Source organism: Nicotiana tomentosiformis, chromosome 2 (genome assembly GCF_000390325.3).
Source record: "Nicotiana tomentosiformis chromosome 2, ASM39032v3, whole genome shotgun sequence".
Classification (NCBI taxonomy): domain Eukaryota; kingdom Viridiplantae; phylum Streptophyta; class Magnoliopsida; order Solanales; family Solanaceae; genus Nicotiana; species Nicotiana tomentosiformis.
The window spans coordinates 20,162,472-20,184,267 of record NC_090813.1 but is presented as its reverse complement, the minus strand read 5'-3'; the positions used below and the strand labels follow the sequence as shown (position 1 = coordinate 20,184,267).

General features: G+C 41.6%; 2 protein-coding genes across 2 annotated transcripts; both read right to left on the bottom strand.

The window, feature by feature from the left end:
* Positions 1 to 2,489: 2,489 nt before the first annotated feature.
* On the bottom strand, positions 2,490 to 5,063 carry LOC138904445 (uncharacterized). The gene is made up of 4 exons (XM_070192945.1): positions 5,012 to 5,063; positions 4,625 to 4,930; positions 4,071 to 4,462; positions 2,490 to 3,236 (listed from the first exon to the last, which is right to left on the bottom strand). Exons 1-4 carry the CDS (start codon positions 5,061 to 5,063, stop codon positions 2,490 to 2,492), a joined length of 1,497 nt encoding a protein of 498 aa, XP_070049046.1.
* A 748-nt stretch (positions 5,064 to 5,811) lies between these two features.
* On the bottom strand, positions 5,812 to 13,556 carry LOC138904444 (uncharacterized). The gene is made up of 3 exons (XM_070192943.1): positions 13,467 to 13,556; positions 12,690 to 12,741; positions 5,812 to 6,338 (listed from the first exon to the last, which is right to left on the bottom strand). Exons 1-3 carry the CDS (start codon positions 13,554 to 13,556, stop codon positions 5,812 to 5,814), a joined length of 669 nt encoding a protein of 222 aa, XP_070049044.1.
* Positions 13,557 to 21,796: the final 8,240 nt, after the last annotated feature.

Sequence of the window (21,796 nt, the reverse complement as noted above, 5' to 3'; positions counted from 1 at the left end):
TCTTTCTTCTTTGCCAACCTCCTTGGAGATATGGTAGGACATCAGGTTCCCCACATTAATTGGATACCCCACCATAATGGAAGCTATCAAGATTGCCCGGGTGAGTTGGAGGACATTATCATGCTGGCAAGGGTCAAGTCGGCTGCACACAAATGTGGACCACCCTTTGGCTTCAAAGCTAAGGGTGTTTCTGACTATTGGGACTCCAGCTGTGAGCCATGTCGGTGTTGTCCCTGGAATAGCTAATAGCTCCGCTAGCCATGGACGAGATGCTTCATCCAAGGCCAGCTTCTCCAAGTATAGCACTGTCTACACATCCTCAAATTCGGCATATGAGTTTAGAGTGTGGCCATCAAACTAGACCTTCAAGTTTCGGGCCTTTGACACAGTGGTACCCTTTTTGATGTGGGCAACATTCGCGTAGAACTTCTTGACAAGGTACTCATTTGCATCCACCACTTTGCCGGTGAAGTACTTCTACCCTTTTCTCTCCTCAAATTGTTTTAGGACATTTGAATTGTGGGGAAGAATGTCTCTCATTTTGAACTGTCACTCAAGTGTAAGCGACCTTTGGGGCCACCATTCCCGGTATTTTGTATAGACCTTCTCACTCATGAATCGATCCGTCCACACCTTGGACTTCCTTGACCTGGACAAACCTCCCACATTAGTATCACCCCCGCTCCCGTCATCCGAGACCTCGTCATCATCAACAATATTTATTGGGGCAGCTGTTGAGGCAGGTGTTGTATCATGTGGGGAAGATGGCTCTGATGCCTTACTACCTCCCTCTGAGCCATCAGACGACCCAGAAGAGGAGGTAGGTTCATTGACCAATTGGAATGGTTTTGATTGAGCCTCTGGTTGTTGTTTTGCAGATTCCCCCTCGGAAGTGTCTCGGGATGGGAGGAATTCAATTGTGTCCGAGGAGTCGGCAGGAGGTCTAACGAGGGTAGCCTTTTTGCCTACTACCCTTTAGGCTGCTAAGGGTAAGGTTTGCTTTCCTTTACCCCGGCCTCGGGAGGATTCCGCCCTCCCCTTTGAAGTATCTCCTCTCCCATGAGAACATACCATTTTCTGCAACACACAAGTAGTGAAAGACAGTTAGAATTGGGGTTCAATCATGAGTTAAAGTAGTACAGATGAAATGAAAAAACAATACTTCTCAGAACAGGGCATCACGGACCGCACAAAAATGAGTGCGGCCGCGAACTGCCCATTGCGGATCGCGTAAAAGTGAACACGGCCGTGAAGAGGCCTGGCTCAAACTACTGGCTCACTGAACTTGATCAATCGCGGACCGCACAAAAATAAGTGCGGACGCGAAAGACTAATCGCGGACCGCATAAAAATGAACGCGGTCGTGAAGGCAAATGATAGAGTCTCTGAAATTCAAACGCGCAGACCGCAAAAAATTGTGTGCGGCCGCGAAAGACCAATCGCGGACCGCACAAAAGTGACTGCAGCCGCGAATTCTAAACAACCATCAGTGCCTTGAAGATAGGGTATCGCGGACCGCGTAATAATGACCGCGGCCGCGAAATTCAAAATAAATTGACACTGATGAATACTTAAAACTAAAGTTTTCACTAATTACCCAATAATTGTAGCAATTAAATACGCAAATTTACTAACCCCAACCCCTATTATGCATACAAACACTACCCATATGTTGTTAATAAAACATTAAGCATTAATTTGACATTTTGGCATGATTCTAATCCTATCTAAAAAGAAAAATTAAAACAAAGAGAAAATAAAAGAAAAAATACAAAATCAAATTATTGAAACGAACATACCAGTTGTAAAATGTGGTAGGAAATCGACAATTGATGAGAAAAGGATGAGTTTGAAACCAAGTAAGGATGCACAATGCTTTAGGTGAGTTTGAGAGGTTAGGATTCGTAAAGTGTGAAAAGTTTCAAGAACTCCTATTTATACTCAGAACCCAGTGAACCCACCGCTTTACCTGAGTGCGGCCGCAAAATTTTGTTGCGGTCTGCACTCTTTACCTTACTGTAGATTTGCCTCAGATGAACGGGAACGGTCCGCAAAAAACTGGCCGCGGTGGCACAATTTGTGCGGACCGCGAAAACTTGAACGCAGCCGCGAACTCTGAAGGAATTTTGACAGGCCAACTTTAGAGAGTTGGCATTTTACCCATTTCAGCTACGCGACTGCGCGCAGCATTGTGCGGCCGCGAAGTGCTCATGCGGTCCGCGAACTTTTGAGCGCGGTCTGTGAAAGTTCACCACTTAGCCAAAAAATTTTCCTTGTCAATTTCTTGCACTACACAACCAATTCCTACCTACACTTCACAACCAGTTAGTCCAAAACAATGCCTAATCTACAAAGAAAATCAAAAGAAAAAAAAATACATGGGTTGCCTCCCAAGAAGCGCATGATTTAACGTCGCGGCACGACACATGTTACCATCATAATCTGAAATGGATCAATGCCACACCATGGCTATCATCAATCTTGCCAAGTTAGTGCTTCACTCGGTGCCCATTGACTCTAAATATCTCACCATTCTTGTTTTTCACATCTAAAGCACCGAAAGGAGTCACATGTATCACTTCTAAAGGACTAATCCACTTTGACCTGAGCTTTCCCGAAAACATCTGTAACCGAGAGTTGAATAGAAGAACCAAGTCACTTTCCTTGAATTCTTTGTTCCGGATATACTTATCATGTAAGTACTTTATTTTGTCCTTATACAAGGACGAGCTAGAATAAGCATGGAAGCGGAACTCGTCAAGTTCATTTAGTTTCTCTACCCAGAGATTGGCAGCTACATCCCATTCAAGGTTCAACTTCTTCAGCGCCCACATGGCCTTGTGCTCTAATTCAACCGAAAGATGACATGCTTTATTAAATACCAACCAGTACAAAGACATACCAATTGGAGTCTTGTAAGTTATTCTATAGGCCCATAAAGCATCGTCAAGTTTCCTTGACCAATCAGTCTGGTTTGCATTGACAGTCTTGGATAGAATGCTCTTGATCTCCCTATTGGAGACTTCAACCTGTCCACTTTCCTGGTGATGATAGGGGGTTGACACCTTATGATTGACACCGTACTTGGAAAGTAAAGTGTCAAAGGCTTTGTTGCAAAAATGAGAACCCCCATCACTAATGATAACCCTTGGGGTGCCAAACCTTGTGAAGATATTTTTCTTTAAGAAAGACACCATACTCCGTGCCTTATTGTTGGGCAAAGCCACAACTTCAATCTATTTGGAAACATAATCCATAGCAACAAGAATATAAGTGTTCCCACATGAACTCACAAATGGTCCCATAAAGTCGATGCCCCACACTTCGAAAATATCAAACTCAAGGATGGTGGTGAGAAGAATTTCATTCTTCTTGGAAATTCCACCGGCTCTTTGGCATTCATCACAATGCTTAATTCACTCGCTAGCGTCTTTGTACAAGGTAGGCCAATAGAATCCATAGCTTAGGACCTTTGTAGCAGTTCTTGCCCCACCATGGTGACCACCATAGGGCGAGGAATGGCAAGCTTCAAGAATACTCAATTGCTCTTCTTCCGGAACACATCTCCGGATAACACCATCATTGCAAATTTTGAAAACATATGGCTCGTCCCAATAATAATCCAAGCAGTCCCATTTGAGCTTCTTCCTTTGGTTAGAAGAGAGCTCATTCGGGATAATGTCGGTCACAAGAAAGTTAGCCACATTAGTGAACCAAGGTATCCCAGTCAAAAACACGGAGAGGAGTTGTTCATCCGGAAACGAATGATCCGCCACTTGATTCTCACTCCCTTTTCGATCTATAATTTTAAGGTCAAACTCTTGTAGAAGAAGAACCCAACTCATCAACCTAGCCTTAGAGTCCTTTTTACTCATTAAATAATGAAGTGTTGCGTGATCGGTGTGCACAATTACTTTGGTACCCATGAGGTACGGGTAGAACTTTTCCATGGCGAAGACAATGGCTAATAGCTCTTTCTCGGTCACCGTATAGTTGACTTGGGCGTCGTTCATTGTTTTGCTTGCATAATAGACCGGATGAAATATTTTTTTGATTCTTTGCCCCAATACCTCTCCTACCGCAATGTCGCTAGCATCGCACATGAGCTCAAATGGTAAGCTCCAATTGGGTGTGGTAATGATAGGAGTGGTAATCAACCTATACTTGAGTAGCTCAAAATCTTTCATGCAATCATCATTGAACACAAACTTGGCATCTTTTTCCAACAACTTGCACAAGGGTTTCACCACTTTTGAGAAATCCTTGATGAACCTACGGTAAAACCCTGTGTGACCAAGAAAGCTCCTCACTCCCTTGACGGAAGTCGGAGGAGGGAGTTTTGATATCACTTCAATTTTTGCTTTGTCCACTTCAATACCATTCTTGGAGATTTTATGTCCGAGGACAATGCCCTCCTCGACCATAAAATGGCACTTCTCCCAATTAAGCACTAAGTTGGTCTCTTCATATCGGGCCAACACTTTATCAAGATTATCCAAGCATTCTTCAAAGGAATCCCCCACAACACTGAAATCTTCCATGAACACCTCGAGGAAGTCCTCCACCATATCCGTAAATATTGCCATCATACACCGCTGAAAAGTAGCCGGTGCATTACACAAACCAAACGACATCCTTGAGAACACAAATGTGCCATACGGACAAGTGAAGGTGGTTTTCTCTTGATCTTCGAGTGCAATGAGAATCTGGTTATATCGAGAATACCCATCCAAAAAGCAATAATAATCACGTACGGCAACTCTATCCAACATTTGGTCAAGAAATGGCAATGGAAAATGATCTTTCCGGGTCACTTTCTTCACCTTCCTATAATCCATGCATACCCTCGAACCGGTGACAGTTCTTGTAGGGATAAATTCATTTCTATCATTTGTGATCACAGTCATGCCCCCCTTCTTTGGGACACATTCTATCGATGAATCCATGAACTATCAGAAATGGGGTACACAACCCCTGCATCTAGCTACTTGATGCTCTCTTTCTTGACTACCTCTTGCATGGCCTCGTTCAACCTCCTTTGATGTTCCACGGAAGGTTGCCATCTTACTCCAATATGATTTTGTGCATGCAAAAGGCGGGGTTTATACCCCGAATATCCGCCAATGTCCAACCTATTGCCTTCTTCATTATTTGAAGCACCGCAAGGGTGGAATCTACCTACACGTTAGTTAAGCACGAAGAGAGAATAACAGGTAATGTGGAAAAAGGGCCTAAGAACTCATACCTGAGGTGTGAAGGCAAGGGCTTCAACTCCAATATGGGTGGCTCCTCGATTGAGGGCTTTGTTGGTGGATTCTTCCGGTTTTCAAGGTCCAAGGAAAGTTTTTAGGGTCCATATGTGTAGGATCTCATTCCTTGCAAAGCATTTGCACATTCTACCAAGCCTTCCTTCTCATCCTCATCATGATTCAACAACACAACTTCCAAAGGGTCTTCCACATTAATCATAGCACTTGCGTCATCAATAATCACCTCAGTCACAAGATCCACAAACGAACATACTTCATTGATATTAGGATGCCTTATTGACTTGCACACGTGGAACACAACTTTTTTATCACCCACCCGGAAGGTGAGCTCCCCAGCTTCCACATCAACTAAGGCCTTCCCTATAGATAGGAAAGGTCTCCCCAATATTATTGGCACCTCATAGTCAACCTCACAGTTGAGTATCACAAAATCTGCGGGAAGTATGAACTTGTCGACCCGAACTAGCACATCATCAATTATCCCCAATGGCCTCTTCATTGTTCGGTACGCTATTTTCAACCTCATGGAAGTAGGTCTTGGTTACCCAATCCCCAATGTCTTGAACACAGAATATGGCATCAAATTAATGCTCGCTCCCAAATCACACAAGGCTTTGGCAAAATCAGCACTACCAATAGTGCATGGAATTGTAAAGGCACCGGGATCTTCTAGCTTTGGAACCATGGAATGCACAATGACACTCATTTGATGTGTCATTTTGATCGTATCACAGTTCATTGACCTCTTCTTTGTTACCAAGTCCTTCATGAACTTGACATATCCCGGCATTTGTTTTAGAGCTTCAACCAAAGGCACATTTATAGACAAATTTTTCATCATATCAATGAATTTCTTGAATTGGTTCTCGTTGTTTTTATTTGCGATCCTTTGAGGATATGGTGGAGGAGGCCTTGGCAAAGGAGCCTTGGCTTTGGGCATTACCGGATCCGGTATTTCTATCACGTGTTCCCTAGACGGGTTCACATCATCTTGTGTCTCCTCCACGTTTTCATCAATGCCTATCCTCACTTCATCATTCACATTATCATCATTTCTTGGCTCATCCTCTTCTTGCACAACCACATCATCATTCACGATATTTCTTGGATTGGAGGTACTAGAACTCCACCTCTACCACTTCTTGTAGTCACCGCCATAGCCTGGCCCGTATTGTTTCCACCCTTCGGGCTTACTTCCATATCACTTGGTAATGCCCCCTTAGGGCTAGTATTCAAGGCTTGAGAAATCTGACCCATTTGGATTTCCAAGTTGTGGATAGAAGTGTTGTGGGAGGCTATTTGGGCATTGGACTCGGCGTTTCTTTCCATCATTTTCTTGATATACCTTCTATCCGTCCCATCTCATTATTGGAAGAACTTTGCCCTTGTGATGGATATGGAAGCAGGTCGTTGGGTTGTTGATACATCGGGGGCCTTTGAAAGCCCGACCCCCGGTTCCATTGATTATTGTTATTCCAACCCCCTTGGTTTTCATTACCTCCCAAATTACTATTATTGTTGCCACCCTAATTGCCTTAGTTATTTCCTTGATTTCCCCAATTTTGACTGTTATTCCCCCAATTATTTGGATTATTGCTGTTGCCACTATTCCAATTCCCTTAGCCTTGGTTGCCCCAGTTTTGATTGTTTCCCTGTGATCTCCACTGTTGTTGATTTGGAGCATTGCTTTGTTGACCTTGGTAATTGTTCACATATTGAACCTCTTCACTTTGATCGCCATAAGAGTCATCTTGGTTGTACCCACTATCACCTGCTCAAATTGATACTGATTGTGTTGAAGTTGTTGACCTCTTTGTCTCCTCTTGTTAACCATTACATTCACTCCTTCCATGGAATTTACTTGCTTTGGCCCCTGAACCTGTTGAAGTTGTGCCTTGGCTAACTAATTCATGGTAGTTGTCAACTCTTCTATGGATTGTCCGTGATCATGAAGTTCCTTGTGAAGGTGGATAACATTAGGGTCACCCTGAGGAACGCTGGCTCGACTTTGCCAAGCTGAAGAGGTGTCCGCCATCTCATCTAATATTTCACATGCTTCTGAATATTGCGTGTTCATGAAGTTACCCCCTGCGAGCTGATTCACCACACACTAGTTAGTTGTATTGATACCCTTATAAAAGATTTGCTGGATCATTGCTTCAATCATATTATTGTTGGGGCATTCTTTGACCATTGTTCGGTACCGTTCCCAAATCTCATGTAACGGTTCATTTGGCTCTTGTTTAAAAGCAAGGATTTTATCTTTCAATGTTGCCATATATCCCGGAGAAAAGAACTTTGTTATGAACTTCTCGGCCAACTCATCCCAAGTGGTGATGGAATGGTTGGGTAGCCTCTCAAGCCAATCCAAAGCCTTCCCTCTAAGTGAGAAAGGGAAAAGCCTTAACCTCAAAGCGTCCTAAGATACATTCGTCTTTTTGCTCCCCCAGCATGTGTCTACAAAACCTTTGAGATGCTTATATGAGTTATGATATGGAGCTTCGGTAAAGAAACCCCTTTGTTCCAATAGAGTAAGCATGGCATTGGTTATTTGAAAATTGCCCGCCCGAATCCGGGGCGGGACAATTGCACTTGTGTAGCCTTCATTGGGCAACACCCGGTGTGATGCCCTTGGAGGAGGTGGGGGAGGGTTTGGAACGTTGTCATGAGACGGGCGGCCTCTTCTTTGTACTTGAGGTTCAAGATGAACCTCATCCACTTCATTTTCATCTACCTCCTCCCCCTGAGGAATATGTCTGAGGGCCTCGTTAAGAGCCATTTGGTACTGTCACACCCCTTTTCTAACCCCCAAAAAGATATGGGTGTTGGATTGTTGTAGGTTAAAAGAGTTTTTCCATTTGAAGTGACAAAATTGAGTAGGGATTATTTTATTTACAGAGTCTCCACTTGGAATTGATTTTTTGCCGGTGTTCCAAGTCAACTTTTATTTGAATCCCTAGTCAAAGGAAGGTTTGACTCTTTTATTATTGGTCTGCGAAAACAAAGTCCGGGTAAGGAATTCTATTGACCGGGGAGAAGGTGTAAGGCATTCCCCGAATCTCGTGGTTCTAGCACGGTCGCTTTATTGACTAGAATTTGGCTTGAATAAATTTTGGATAAACTGTGATTTATTGGTTACCATGTTTTATCTATTCTCTTTTAATTATTAAAATATGAAATTATATTTTAAACAAATCACGTGTGAATCCATTTTGTTTATTGTGTCAAAATCATGTCATGCATACGTGTACACAATTAATTATATTTTATTATATTAAGATTATTTTGGCCAAAATTGCGCGAACACATACTTCGGTTTTAATTTTGGAAATCATAATTATGACATGCGAACGTATACATAATCGCAATAAACTAATTAAAAGCGCGCCTAAAACACTCTAACGGTGTTCATTATTCTTCTTGAAACTTTGAGATTATTGTAAAGTCGTGAATTATGAATTTATTGTGAAGAAATGATCTAACTTAATCATTGAACTAATCAGCCAAGAAATGGAGATGATTGGAAATTATTTAACAACTGAAGTAAGCCAACTTTGTATTTTATTTTTTTTTGCCGTGCCAAAATTATGCTAAGACCACGCCAGACCCAACTGGTGGCTTCTTTTCTTCACATTCCTAAACCAAAACGTCCCAATTCGATTATTAAATCCCAACGCCACTAATTCATTGGAAAAATTCATATAACCCCATACTTTTAGCATTAAACAGTAACTCCACATTCATGAGAATAGTGGAATGAAGACCCACATCAACTAGAAGTGAAGTGGCATATCATCTCAAGGCATACAAATACAATCAATAAATAAAGCATGTCAAATAAGAACCAACCAGGAAACTCATTTCAAATTGCACAACTAACTTTGTAAAGAGGAAAAGAATGGATCTTCTGTAGGTACTCCTCCATATAAGAAGTACTAACGCGAGAAATCAGATCAACTCAAGTTTGTCACACACATATATACAGATGCTCATTAACAGCACTATTTCGTTCAAACATGCATTATAAAACTTCAAAAGTTATTATATTAATCAAAGGTGAGGTAAAAATGAACCTTTACATGAATCTGGGCTTTTGATTTGGCAATTGGAACGACCATGACACACCAACCAGAGATCCTCGACACTGACCTCGAACGGATTCAACTCGACTGAGCTTGGACGACGGTTTTGGATGTCAAAATGGGCTATTTTATGGTGGAGTTTGGAGGCTGTTTTGAGGTGATTTTCTGCTGGTTTCAAGTGTGGAGGCTGTTTTGAGGTGATTTTCTGCTGGTTTCAAGTGTGGGTTCGAGTGAAGTTTCAGTTAGTTTTCATGACTGTTTCAAGGCTGTTTTTCTATTGGGTTTGGGGGTGGATTTCCAGCTCGTTTTGGGAGGTGTTGAACTGGAGAAAAGTGACTATTTTGGGGTGTTATCGGCAGCTGTGGGTGGACTGGTTTTCAGCTCGTTTTTGAGTTGTTTTTAGGGAGTTTTGGGGCTGGATTTGCAGCTCATTTTTTTGCTGGTTTCTCCTCCCTTCATTGCTGATTTTTGCAGCAATTATATAGAGGGTTTTGTTGGTCTTTAGGGTGGAGATAAAGCTCATTTCTTTTGTGAGTTCCATGTGTGTTTGTGGAGGGATCATGTGGGGAAAGTGCTTGTGTGAGTTGTTAAAGAGGAAGATTGGAGTGTGAGTTGTTAAAGAGGAAGAGTGGGAGTGTGAGTTGTGAGGGAATAATTGTGTTGGTGGTAAGGTGTGTGTTAAGTGACGTGAGGGAGTTGGGAAAAATTCAAGCATGGTAAAAAATTAGGTGCTCACAGCATGCCTCTCTTTGCTTGGAAACATGAAAAGTTTTCAGGCAAAGAAAAGATGAGTGATATGACTAATATTTGGCCATACCATTATTCATGAGGGAAGAGGTAAGAGAAGAGAGTACAACCGAGTCCTGGTTTTGGACAACCTATATATCCCGAGTTATAAGGGAATCAGGTCGCGTGTAGTTCAAGGAAAAGGATGGAATGCTGAGTTGGAAAGTCGAGTGAGGTTCCTTCGAGGCTCCGGTCTGTAGTCCTGTTATTACATCAAAATCAAAAGAAACTAAACAAGCTTATTAACTATCAGTTACAAGATTTCTATGTATAAGTCTTTAACACTTGATCTTGAGTCTTGACTGGTTCTTCACGTAGACTCTGATCTGAACCTTGATGCTATTTAGCTGCAGGTGCTAGTTCATTCTTTTACGGCTTCTTCCAATCAAAGCGAGAAGTGCAATACTCGTGACTTCAGTCATGTCTTGAGCATTCCATATCTTTTCTATCACTTCTTCATTTTTGATTCTTTTTTTTCCTTTATTCTGGATTGAGACTTCTTCTTTTGGTCATCTCGAACCCGGTGCCTTGAGGTAAAACCTGCTCAAACACTAAAACAAACAAACGAACGAAATTTTCTGCCCCAGTTTTCACTAGAAACATTTCGTGAGTTATTGTAACAAAATTCTAAACTACTTCTTTATTGAAAGCAATAAAATATCGGGAATGGTGTACCCCAAAAAGATCATGTTGAGAAAATGTGGCCATGGAATGGTATACCCTATATTGGCAATGATATCAGAGAGTGGTGTACCCTACATTTAAGATCAAATCAACTAGGGAATGGTGTACTTCTACCTCAAAATATGAGCTGGATCCCCCTAGGCGAAAAGGTTCTACCCGGGTTAAACTACGTAAAACAGCCTGGGCGAAGAGTACTTCTACCCGGAACTATGGGCTGGATCCCCCTAGGCGAAAAGGTTCTACCTGGGTTAAGCTACAAAAAACAAGCATGGGCGAAGAGTACTTCTACTCGGAAATATGAGTTGGATCCCACTAGGCGAAAAGGTTCTACCCGTGTTAAGCTACGAAAAAACAAAAGCTTAGGTGAAGAGTACTTCTACCCAAAAATATGAGCAAGACCTCCCTAGGAGAAAAAGGTTCTACTTGGGTTAAGATACATAAAACAACCTGAGCGAAGAGTACTTCTACTCGGAACTATGAGCTGGATCCCCCTAGGCAAAAAGGTTCTACCTGGGTTAGGCTACGAAAAATAGCCTAGGCGAAGAGTACATCCACCCGGAACTATGAGCTGGATCCCCCTAGGCGAAAAGGTTCTACCTGGGTTAAGCTACGTAAAACATCCTGAGTGAAGAGTACTTCTACTCGGAACTATGAGCTGGATCCCCCTAGGCGAAAAGGTTCTACCTGGGTTAAGTTACGTAAAACAATCTGGGCGAAAAGTACTTCTAGCCGGAACTATGAACTGAATCCCCCTAGGAGAAAAGGTTATACCTGGGTTAAGCTACGTAAAACATCCTGAGCGAAGAGTACTTCTACCCAAAAACTATGAGCTAGATCCCCCTAGGCGAAAAGGTTTTACCTGAGTTAAGCTACGAAAAACAACTTGGGCGAAGAGTACTTCTACCCGGAACTATGAGCTAGATCTCCCTAGGCGAAAAGGTTCTACCTGGGTTAAGCTACGAAAAATATCCTGAGCAAAGAGTACTTCTACCCGGAACTGTGAGCTGGATCCCCCTAGGCGAAAAGGTTCTACCTGAGTCAAACTAAGAAAGGCAAACCTGGACAAAAAGTACTTCTACCCGGATTAAGCTACAAAAAGCAAACTTGGGCGAAGAGTACTTCTACCCGGAAATATGAGTTGGATCCCCCTAGGTGAAAATGTTCTACCTAGGTTAAGCTACGTAAAACATCGTGAGCGAAGAGTACTTCTACCCAGAACTATGAGCTGGATCCCCCTAGGCGAAAAGGTTCTACCTGGGTTAAGCTACGAAAAACAACCTGGGCGAAGAGTACTTCTACCCGGAACTATGAGCTAGATCCACCTAGGAGAAAAGGTTCTACCTGGGTTAAGCTACGTAAAACATCCTGAGCGAAGAGTACTTCTACCCGGAACTATGAGCTGGATCCCCCTAGGCGAAAAAGGTTCTACCTGGGTTAAGCTATGAAAAACAATCCTGGGCAAAGAGTACTTCTACCCGGAACTATGAGCTGGATCCCCCTAGGCGAAAAGGTTCTACCTGGGTTAAGCTACGAAAAACAAGCCTGGGTGAAGAGTACTTCTACCCGGAACTATGAGCTGGATCCCCCTAGGCGAAAAGGTTCTACCTGGGTTAAGATACGAAAAACAAGCCTGGGTGAAGAGTACCTCTACCCGGAACTATGAGTTGGATCCCCCTAGGCGAAAAAGTTCTACTTGGGTTAAGCTACGAAAAATAACCTGGGCGAAGAGTACTTCTACCCAGAACTGTGAGCTAGATCCCCCTGGCAAAAAGGTTCTACCTGGGTTAAGCTACTAAATATGAGAGGTATGAACAGTAGTGATGCATGCTAAAAATAAAGGAAAATTGGAGATTTTAAGGAAACTCACCTTTGGTGACATCGTCCTTTATAAATAACCATTCTGCACTGCTTTGTTCCTGCTGCAAACAAAGAAAAATTGTGAGTTTTTAAAAAAACAATGGTGGTCTGTGTGCGGCCTTGATGTCTTTGGCAGCTTGGCTTTGTGCCCATCTTCTTTTGATGATGATTTCAACCTGCCACTAGATGTTTCTTGAATACCACTTGCATTTCTGGCTATGGAGAGTGTTTGGCTTTTCAATCTTTGTCAAAACGGTTAGCCACTTGAGACTTAACCTTTTCAACTTCATTTTGGCCTTATAGGCACTTTTAATTTGATTTCCTCCTTACAAGAGTTTTTGATTTTGAAGCATTGGCCGCCTTGGCCAGTCTAGGTCGACTTGATACCCCTGCCGAGGCTGGGTGTCTTTTTTGCATATTAGCTTGTATCAAACGGGAGCCTTGTAAATCAGTCTTGCCATCCCTTATTTGCCTTAGTTTTTGGAACAAAGTTAGACCGAAAGGGATTCAAAGAATAACAAACAATGGAATGGACAATGAATTTAGACAAGAGGTATCCCTCTCGGGGAAAGGAAATAAGGACTTATCTGGAGTACATGCAGACTTCAATGAACATGACATGCCTTGGACTGGACGCTTGATCCTTGTAAACCGTCTGACCCTTAAATATTCATCACAACTTTTGCTTCAAAACCGAGAAACCTTCTTTGGGATTGTGTCGATGCTAGTGACTGGGAGGATCCTCTTTTCGATTAGTAGTGCCCTTTGTGGGTTTTCACCAGCTCACCTCTCTCATTTCACTTCTCAGCATCGCCTTGTAGTGCACTTTGCGAGTTTTCACTACAAGACTCTCATTTTCATTTTCTCTGCTCGTCATCACCCTATGGTGCCCGTGAGAGTTTTCACCAATAAGACTCTTATTTTATTTCTCTCATTTTGGTTGCATCAGATCCAAATGACTGTATTCTCCAATTCTTTAACATTCTCATTGATTGATCGAAAGGACTTGAAAAGGATTTGGGTAAAAAGGATTTGGATTGAATTACAACTTTGGAACCTTTCAGGCGAAACCACTGCTAAACCATTGTAACATCTGCCCCATTTTCAATTTTTTCCTTTTTTTTTTCTTTTTTTCTTTTGAGGAATGTGGATTTGTATTTTGGTGTGACTGAACACTAGAGAGAGGCTGCCTACGTATCCTTTCGAAATCAAGTCGAATGTAGTTCAAGGTAACATGAACTATTTTTTTTTCTTTTCAATAACTCCTTCAGGTTCCAAAGAGGGTAATCAAAGAAAGGTAACCGGCTCAATGGGTTGGCAAAAAGGGTTAATGGTGTTTGGGTAGCGAGAATGAAAGCATTCGTCATCCCAATCAAAGAGCATTAAAGGTGCGTGAAGGGTCAAACATAGTACCTTTTTGACTGCATCAATTTCCTTTAGCTTCTTCATGATGCGGGAGGATACATCTCAGAACGAGTTGCCGCACTTCAAATTTCCTGGGCTGCATTTTCTTGTTGTAGGCACTAGCCATTCTTTGTTGGTACAACTGCCCATGACAAACTGCGGCCAATCGCTTTTCATCAATCAGTGTCAATTATTCCAATCGATTCTTGACCCAATCTTTATCCTCAATCTCGGCTTCAACAATGATCCGAAGAGAGGGAATTTCAACTTATTCTGATTTTATTCGGACTTGGCCTAGGCCTACTATTCAAATTCTTTGTTTATTTTCTCACAAGCCTTATGTTCAACACATTCTGCTTCTTGATTCATTATTTCGAGGTCCGACAGCATTTTAGGATCTAAGCATGAAGTCTGCAAGCATGTCATGCCATTAAAATCTGCATTGACAGAACTGAAAAGAGAATAAGAAAGGTGACAAGATTAAGAAAAGAAACATTCAACGAAATATTAATTTCATTTGATTTGATTTTTTTTATAAAAAAAAAATTAAAGATAGAAGAGTTTACATCAGAAAGTAAGACAATAAAGTAAAATATCTGGATCACACCCTGAGATAAATCCGAACACAGAAAGGATAGCAAGACTGGTTACCTAGACTCCCATCTGATGGGGGACTTTCAGGCTTGGCGATCGTTTTTTTGGCTTTTCTTCTATCTCGGCAATGGTTGCAATGGCCTTCAGTGTCGGATCAAATTCATCATCTTCACAAATCATTCCGACTACTGGTCCATTGGTGTGAGTAGGCAGAGGATTGTTCATCATATTAGGGGTTTCTTCATCCCTAAGCATTATTGCCTTGACCTCGATGAGGTCTTCCACTGCTCTCTTAAGAGTCCAACAGTCTTTCGTATCATGTCCCACTACTCGAGAGTGATATTCACATCTAGCATTAGCCGGTGCGAGGGGGACTCAGAGTTTGGCCGGTTCAGGGCTATTGGCTGCAGTAGACCTAGCCTGACTAGCTTTAGAACAAGCTTGAGTATGATTCACCAACAGGGGAGAACTGATTCTATCTCGGGGGGCTCTCTTTTTTTCTTTTCTTTTTTCTTTTCTTTTTTTTTTGAATTTGTTTTTTGATTTTTTTTCTTTCTCTTTTTGTTGTTTTTCGCTCTTTGTTTTTTTCTATTATTTTTTGTCACCCTTTTCTTTTTCACTCATTTTTTTTTGTTCTTTTTTTTCGATTTATTTTTTCACTCAATTTACGTATCATGACACCGCATGAATCAGATCATTACGTAGTTCAGAAAAAATCAGGAATAAAGTAAAATAAACTAACTCTTTTTTTTACTCATATATAAATAATCACAGATTTTTTTTATTTTGCTTTTTTTTTTGGAATCTTCGAAAGAAATACTTTTTAAAAAAAGAAAGAAAATATTTTGATTTTTTTTTTTTGTAAATTTAAAAAGACAGAAATTTTTTTTTTGGATTTTGATTTTTTTTTTTTGAATTTTGGGAGAAAGACCTTTTTTTAAAAAAAAAAAAAGGAAAAAATATTTTTGGAATTTTGGATTTGACGTCTCAAAGAAAGACTTCTAAAGAAGGAATTAAATAATTTTTTTTTTTTGGATTTTTTGAAAATTGGGGGCCGGAACCGATGAGGTTTGCCTACGTATCTCACATCCGGTGAGAATCAGACCTGCGTAGTTCGGTCAAAATCGACTATGTTCTTCTTCTTTTTTATGAAAATTAATCTTTAAAAACCATATGCACTAGACCACATCATTTTTTTCTCTCTTCGTTCAACTGATTTATGCTAAAGTCGGTCGAAATGCAAGCCTCCCAAATAATGCAACAAGTAGCACATAACATGACTTAATGGTCTCAACAAGGCCTGTCCTAAAATAGAACTCGGCCCCTGTGTCGAGCGTTGCTAAGTCAAATACACATTATGCAAATAAAGCGTAGCCTACAAGGGATATTCATTGCTTGTGGCTTGTTCTTCTAAGTTTGTAAATCCTAAAGGAGATGGTATCTAGACTTGGCTTACCCGGGCGGACAACCCGAACCGAGGAGTGTCAAGCGTCACCAGTAGTATAACAGCACTGGCTAGCTAACGGCTCTCCCGCCTAAACATGTGTGACTATATCCTTCACCAGAAGCTGATAGGCTAACTGGCTTTATCTCAAGACAGAAATTTTGTGATGTTGGTATGCAAACACAATATAACTAATTATCAGAAGACTCAGAGGGATGCGAGAGAGGATACAATTTATATGTACAGCTTAACAATATCAAAACGGTAAAAACTGGAAAAGTAACACATTATGCCCAAATAAATCACAATATATACAAAAATTAATAAATCCAAATAAAATCAATGTACAAACTCGAATTTTTGAAGTTCCCCAGTAGAGTCGCCAGAACTGTCACACCCCTTTTCTAACCCCCAAAAAGATATGGGTGTTCGATTGTTGTAGGTTAAAAGAGTTTTTCCATTTGAAGTGACAAAATTGAGTAGGGATTATTTTATTTACAGAGTCGCCACTTGGAATTGATTTTTTGTCGGTGTTCCAAGTCACCTTTTATTTGAATCCCTAGTCAAAGGAAGGTTTGACTCTTTTATTATTGGTCTGCGAAAACAAAGTCCGGGTAAGGAATTCTGTTGACCGAGGAGAAGTTGTAAGGCATTCCCCGAGTCCCGTGGTTCTAGCACGGTCGCTTTATTGACTAGAATTTGGCTTGAATAAATTTTGGATAAACTGTGATTTATTGGTTACCATGTTTTATCTATTCTCTTTTAATTATTAAAATATGAAATTATATTTGAAACGAATCACGTGTGAATCCGTTTTGTTTATTGTGTCGAAATCATGTCATGCATACGTGTACACAATTAATAGCATTTTATTATATTAAGATTATTTTGGCCAAAGTTGCGCGAACACATACTTCGGTTTTAATTTTGGAAATCATAATTATTCCATGCGAACGTATACATAATCACGATAAACTAATTAAAAGCGCGCCTAAAATACTCTAACGGTGTTCATTATTCTTCTTGAAATTTTGAGATTATTGTAAGGTCGTGAATTATGAATTTATTGCGAAGAAATGATCTAACTTAATCATTGAGCTAATCAGCCAAGAAATGGAGATGATTGGCAATTATTTAACAACTAAAGTAAGCCACCTTTGTATTTCGTTTTTTTTTTGCCGTGCCAAAATTATGCTAAGACCACGCTAAGCTCTAGGTATGTGAAAGAACTAAACTTTAAAATTCAGACCCAACTGATGGCTTCTTTTCTTCCCATTCCTAAACCAAAACATCCTAATTCGATTATTAAATCCCAACGCCACTAATTCATTGGAAAAATTCATATGACCCCATACTTTTAGCATTAAACAGTAACTCCACATTCATGAGAATAGTGGAATAAAGACCCACATCAACTAGAAGTGAAGTGACAAATCATCTCAAGGCATACAAATACAATCAATAAATAAAGCATGTCAAATAAGAACCAATCAGGAAACTCATTTCAAATTGCACAACTAACTTTGTAAAGAGGAAAAGAATGGATCTTCTGTAGGTACTCCTCCATATAAGAAGTACTAACGCGAGAAATCAGATTAACTCAAGTTTGTCACACATATATATACAGATGCTCATTAACAGCACTATTTCGTTCAAACATGCATTATAAAACTTAAAAAGTTATTATATTAATCAAAGGTGAGGCAAAAAATGAACCTTTACATGAATCTGAGCTTTTGATTTGGCAATTGGAATGACCATGACACACCAACCAGAGAGCCTCGACACTGACCTCGAACGGATTCAACTCGACTGAGCTTGGACGACGGTTTTGGATGTCAAAATGGGCTGTTTTATGGTGGAGTTTGGAGGCTGTTTTGAGGTGATTTTCTGTTGGTTTCAAGTATGGGTTCGAGTGAAGTTTCAGTTGATTTTCATGACTGTTTCAAGGCTGTTTTCATGTGGGTTTGGGGGTGGATTTCCAGCTCGTTTTTGGGGGTGTTGAACTGGAGAAAAGTGACTATTTTGGGGTGTTATCGGCAGCTGTGGGTGGACTGGTTTTCAGCTCGTTTTTGGGTTGTTTTTAGCTCATTTTTGAGCTGTTTTGAGGGAGTTTTGGGGCTGGATTTGCAGCTCGTTTTTTTGCTGATTTCTCCTCCCTTCATTGCTGATTTTTGCAGCAATTATATAGAGGGTTTTGTTGGTCTTTAGGTTGGAGATGAAACTCATTTCTTTTGTGAGTGCCATGTGTGTTTGTGGAGGGATCATGTGGGGGAAGTGCTTGTGTGAATTGTTAAAGAGGAAGAATGGAGTGTGAGTTGTTAAAGAGGAAGAGTGGGAGTGTGAGTTGTGAGGGAATAATTGTGTTGGTGGTAAGGTGTGTGTTAAGTGACGTGAGGGAGTTGGAAAAAAATCAAGCATGGTAAAAAATTAGGTGCTCACACTTCATTGGGCAACACCCGGTGTGCTGCCCTTGGAGGAGGTGGGGGAGGGTTTGGAACATTGTCATGAGGAGGGCGGCCTCTTCTTTGTAGTTGAGGTTCAAGATGAACCTCATCCACTTCATTTTCATCTACCTCCTCCCCCTGAGGAATATGTTCGAGGGCCTCGTTAAGAGCCATTTGGTACCTAAAAGCAACTGACACACAAAAATTAGAAAAACAGAAGGAAAGAAGAACAAAATACACAAATAGTTAGATATATTGCTAAGACCGTCTAACTCCGTAGCGACGACGCCAAAAATTGATTGGGTCCAAGCCTGCACTACTATTGAGTAGCGAGGATGGTCGATGCAGTTTTACCCAACAAGGTCGGGAGTTAATGTATTTGGTGGATATATAACGGGTAGCAAGAATCTAGGGCAAGCTTGATTAATTTGGGATCGTAATATAGTTATCACACCCAAGTACTCACTCTATACCTCTCGATAGTTAGAGCGATTTTGCCCAATTTGGCTTTCTCAAGTCCAAATGGGTATTCAATTTCTTGAGTTCAATATCTAACGGGTAGAAAGAATCTAGGGCAAGCTTGATTAATTTGGGATCGTAACATAGCTATCACACCCAAGTACTCACTCTATATATCTCGATAGTTTGAGTGATTTTACCCAATTTGGCTTTCTCAAGTCCAAATGGGTATTCATGCAAGTCACGTGATATTAGCTCAAGTGAAATATTACTATCTCTAGGTTTAACCCTTTAATTGGGGCTATCAATTTCTTGAGTTCACCACAATTCCTTGTTAGCCTAGTTTTTCTAGACTTAGTCCCTCTTTCTCAAAAAGAGACTAAGTCATAAAGGCATGTATCAGTGTTTGTAACTACTAATTCTACAATTCTAGCAAGAACTATGCTAAATATCACTAACCCATAAACATTCAAGCTCTAAAATTCAGTACCCATTAAATACCCACACTAGGGTTGGGTCACAACCCTAGCTATGGGTCAAGCTACTCATAGAAATAGCAGAAATCAAAGATGAAAAGAAGATAAAATTCATAATACTAGATTAAAAGATGAAAATCAATTGTTATAAGGTGAATCAAATACAAAATTCCCCAAAAGGGAAGTTTCAGCAGTCTCACGTGCTCAGCAAATACACAACTCCTCTAAAAATTACAAAAAGTTCTATTTATACTAAGCTGAAATTTCTGAACAAAAATACCCTTACGGAGGTTACGCGGCCACATAATTCTGACCTCGGCCGCACTCTTTCTTTAGCGGCCACGTAATTCTGATCGCGGTCCACTTTCTTGACTTCTGGATCTGGGTTGAGCATGGTTTCGCGGACCGCATAATTTCCATCGCGGCCGCATAATCTTGTCGGGGACCGCACTTCTTGTTTTTGCTTAAAATGTAAGCTCTCTGAACCTCAGCAACCGCGGTCCGTGTAATTCCAATCGCGGCCGCGCAGGTACTTTCGCGGCCGCATCTTTCTGACGCGGTCCACGTTCATGTTTTAGCCCAAAAATCCATCTCTCTGAATCTTCCTTTCGCGGACCTCAAAATAGTGCTCGCGACCGCACAATATTTGTGCGGTCCGCATTTCACATCTTTTGGCCCAGTCTTGGTTTTTGTTCAAGTTTTGAGTCCTTTATGAGTTGATTATGACTCCTTTGGCTCATTTTGAACAATCCCTGCAAGCAAGCATATTACATTAGTTTCCAGGAATACCTTCACGTATTTTTGGCCCTAAACACAAGTAAAAGAGAGCAAATAATATGTCAAAATCCCTACTTATCATCCAGCTCAGGTTCCGGAGGGGTTCATTGCCACCCCAATACTTCAGGATGCTTTGGTCCGTTTAGTGGGCCTTTTGGAGAGTGGCCCAGACTGGGGCATTCCCCATGGAACCAGCCATCTCTCAAGCTGGATGAGTATCCCAGACTCCTGCTACTCACACTCCGGAGCAGATGGCTCCCCAGTACCAGACTCCAGCAGCTCATCCAGTCGGAGTAGTTTAGCCGATTGTTGCGGTACAGATCGGTGATGGGTCAGCTATGTCTGTCGAGGCTTTGTGGAGATTGGATAGGTTTACCAAGCTCTTCCTAGTTCACTTTAGTGGTGCTACTTCAGAGGATCCCCAGGAGTATCTCGACAGCTGTCATGAGGTACTACGGAACATGGCTATATTGGATACCAATGGGGTCGACTTTGCTGCATTTCAGATGACTGGTTCCGCCAAGAAATGGTGGAGAGATTATTTGTTGACCCGACCAGCTGGGTCGCCTGCTCTTACTTGGGACCTGTTCTCTCAGCTCTTTCTAGAGAAGTTTCTACATATCACAATGAGAGAGGAGCATCGCCGTCAGTTTGAGCGTCTCCAGCAGGGCAGTATGATTGTTACTCAGTATGAGACCCGTTTTGTGGATTTTGCCCGTCATGCTCTTCTACTGCTTCCCACCGAGAGAGAGAGAGAGGCTGAAGTGGTTTATTGACGGACTTGCTCAGCCTATCAGATTGCAGATGGCTAAGGAGACTGGGAGTCAGATTTCTTTTCAAGCGGCTGCCAATGTCGCCAGGCAAGTCGAGATGGTTCTTGCATAAGGAGGTCAGGGGTTCGACAAGAGGCCTCGTAATTCTGGTGAGTTTAGCGGTGCCTCATATAGAGACAGGGGTACTTTTGGTAGGGGTCATTCTCCGAAGCCGTTTCATTCAGTGCTTTAGGCATCCCACAATGCTTCAGGGAGTCGTGGTCCTTATGTGCCTTATTATGGACAGCTAGCCCATAGTGCACCCTCAGCTCCTATCAGTACACCTCCTATTTAGAGTTACTACCGTGGTCATCTGGCCCATCCGGGTCAGTCTCAGTTTCCACCACCACAGTATCAGGATGGGTGTTTAGAGTGTGGTGGTTATGGGCATATCAGGAGGACCTGTCTGAGATTATTGGGCGTCCCGCCACAGCATCAGGGTTCTCGTGCCATGGTTCCGGCACCAGTTGCTGCACCACCTGCTCAGCCAGCCAGAGGCAGGGGTCAAACTGTTAGAGGTGGAGGTCAGGCCATTAGAGGTGGAGGCCAGCCAGCTAGAGGTCGTCCCAGGGACGTAGTTCAGGGTGGTGGGGCCCGACCCAGTGTTATGCTTTTCCAGCCATGCCTGAGGCTGAGTCATCTGATGCTGTTATTACAGGTACTGTTTTAGTTTGCAGTAGAGATGCTTCAGTTCTATTTGATCC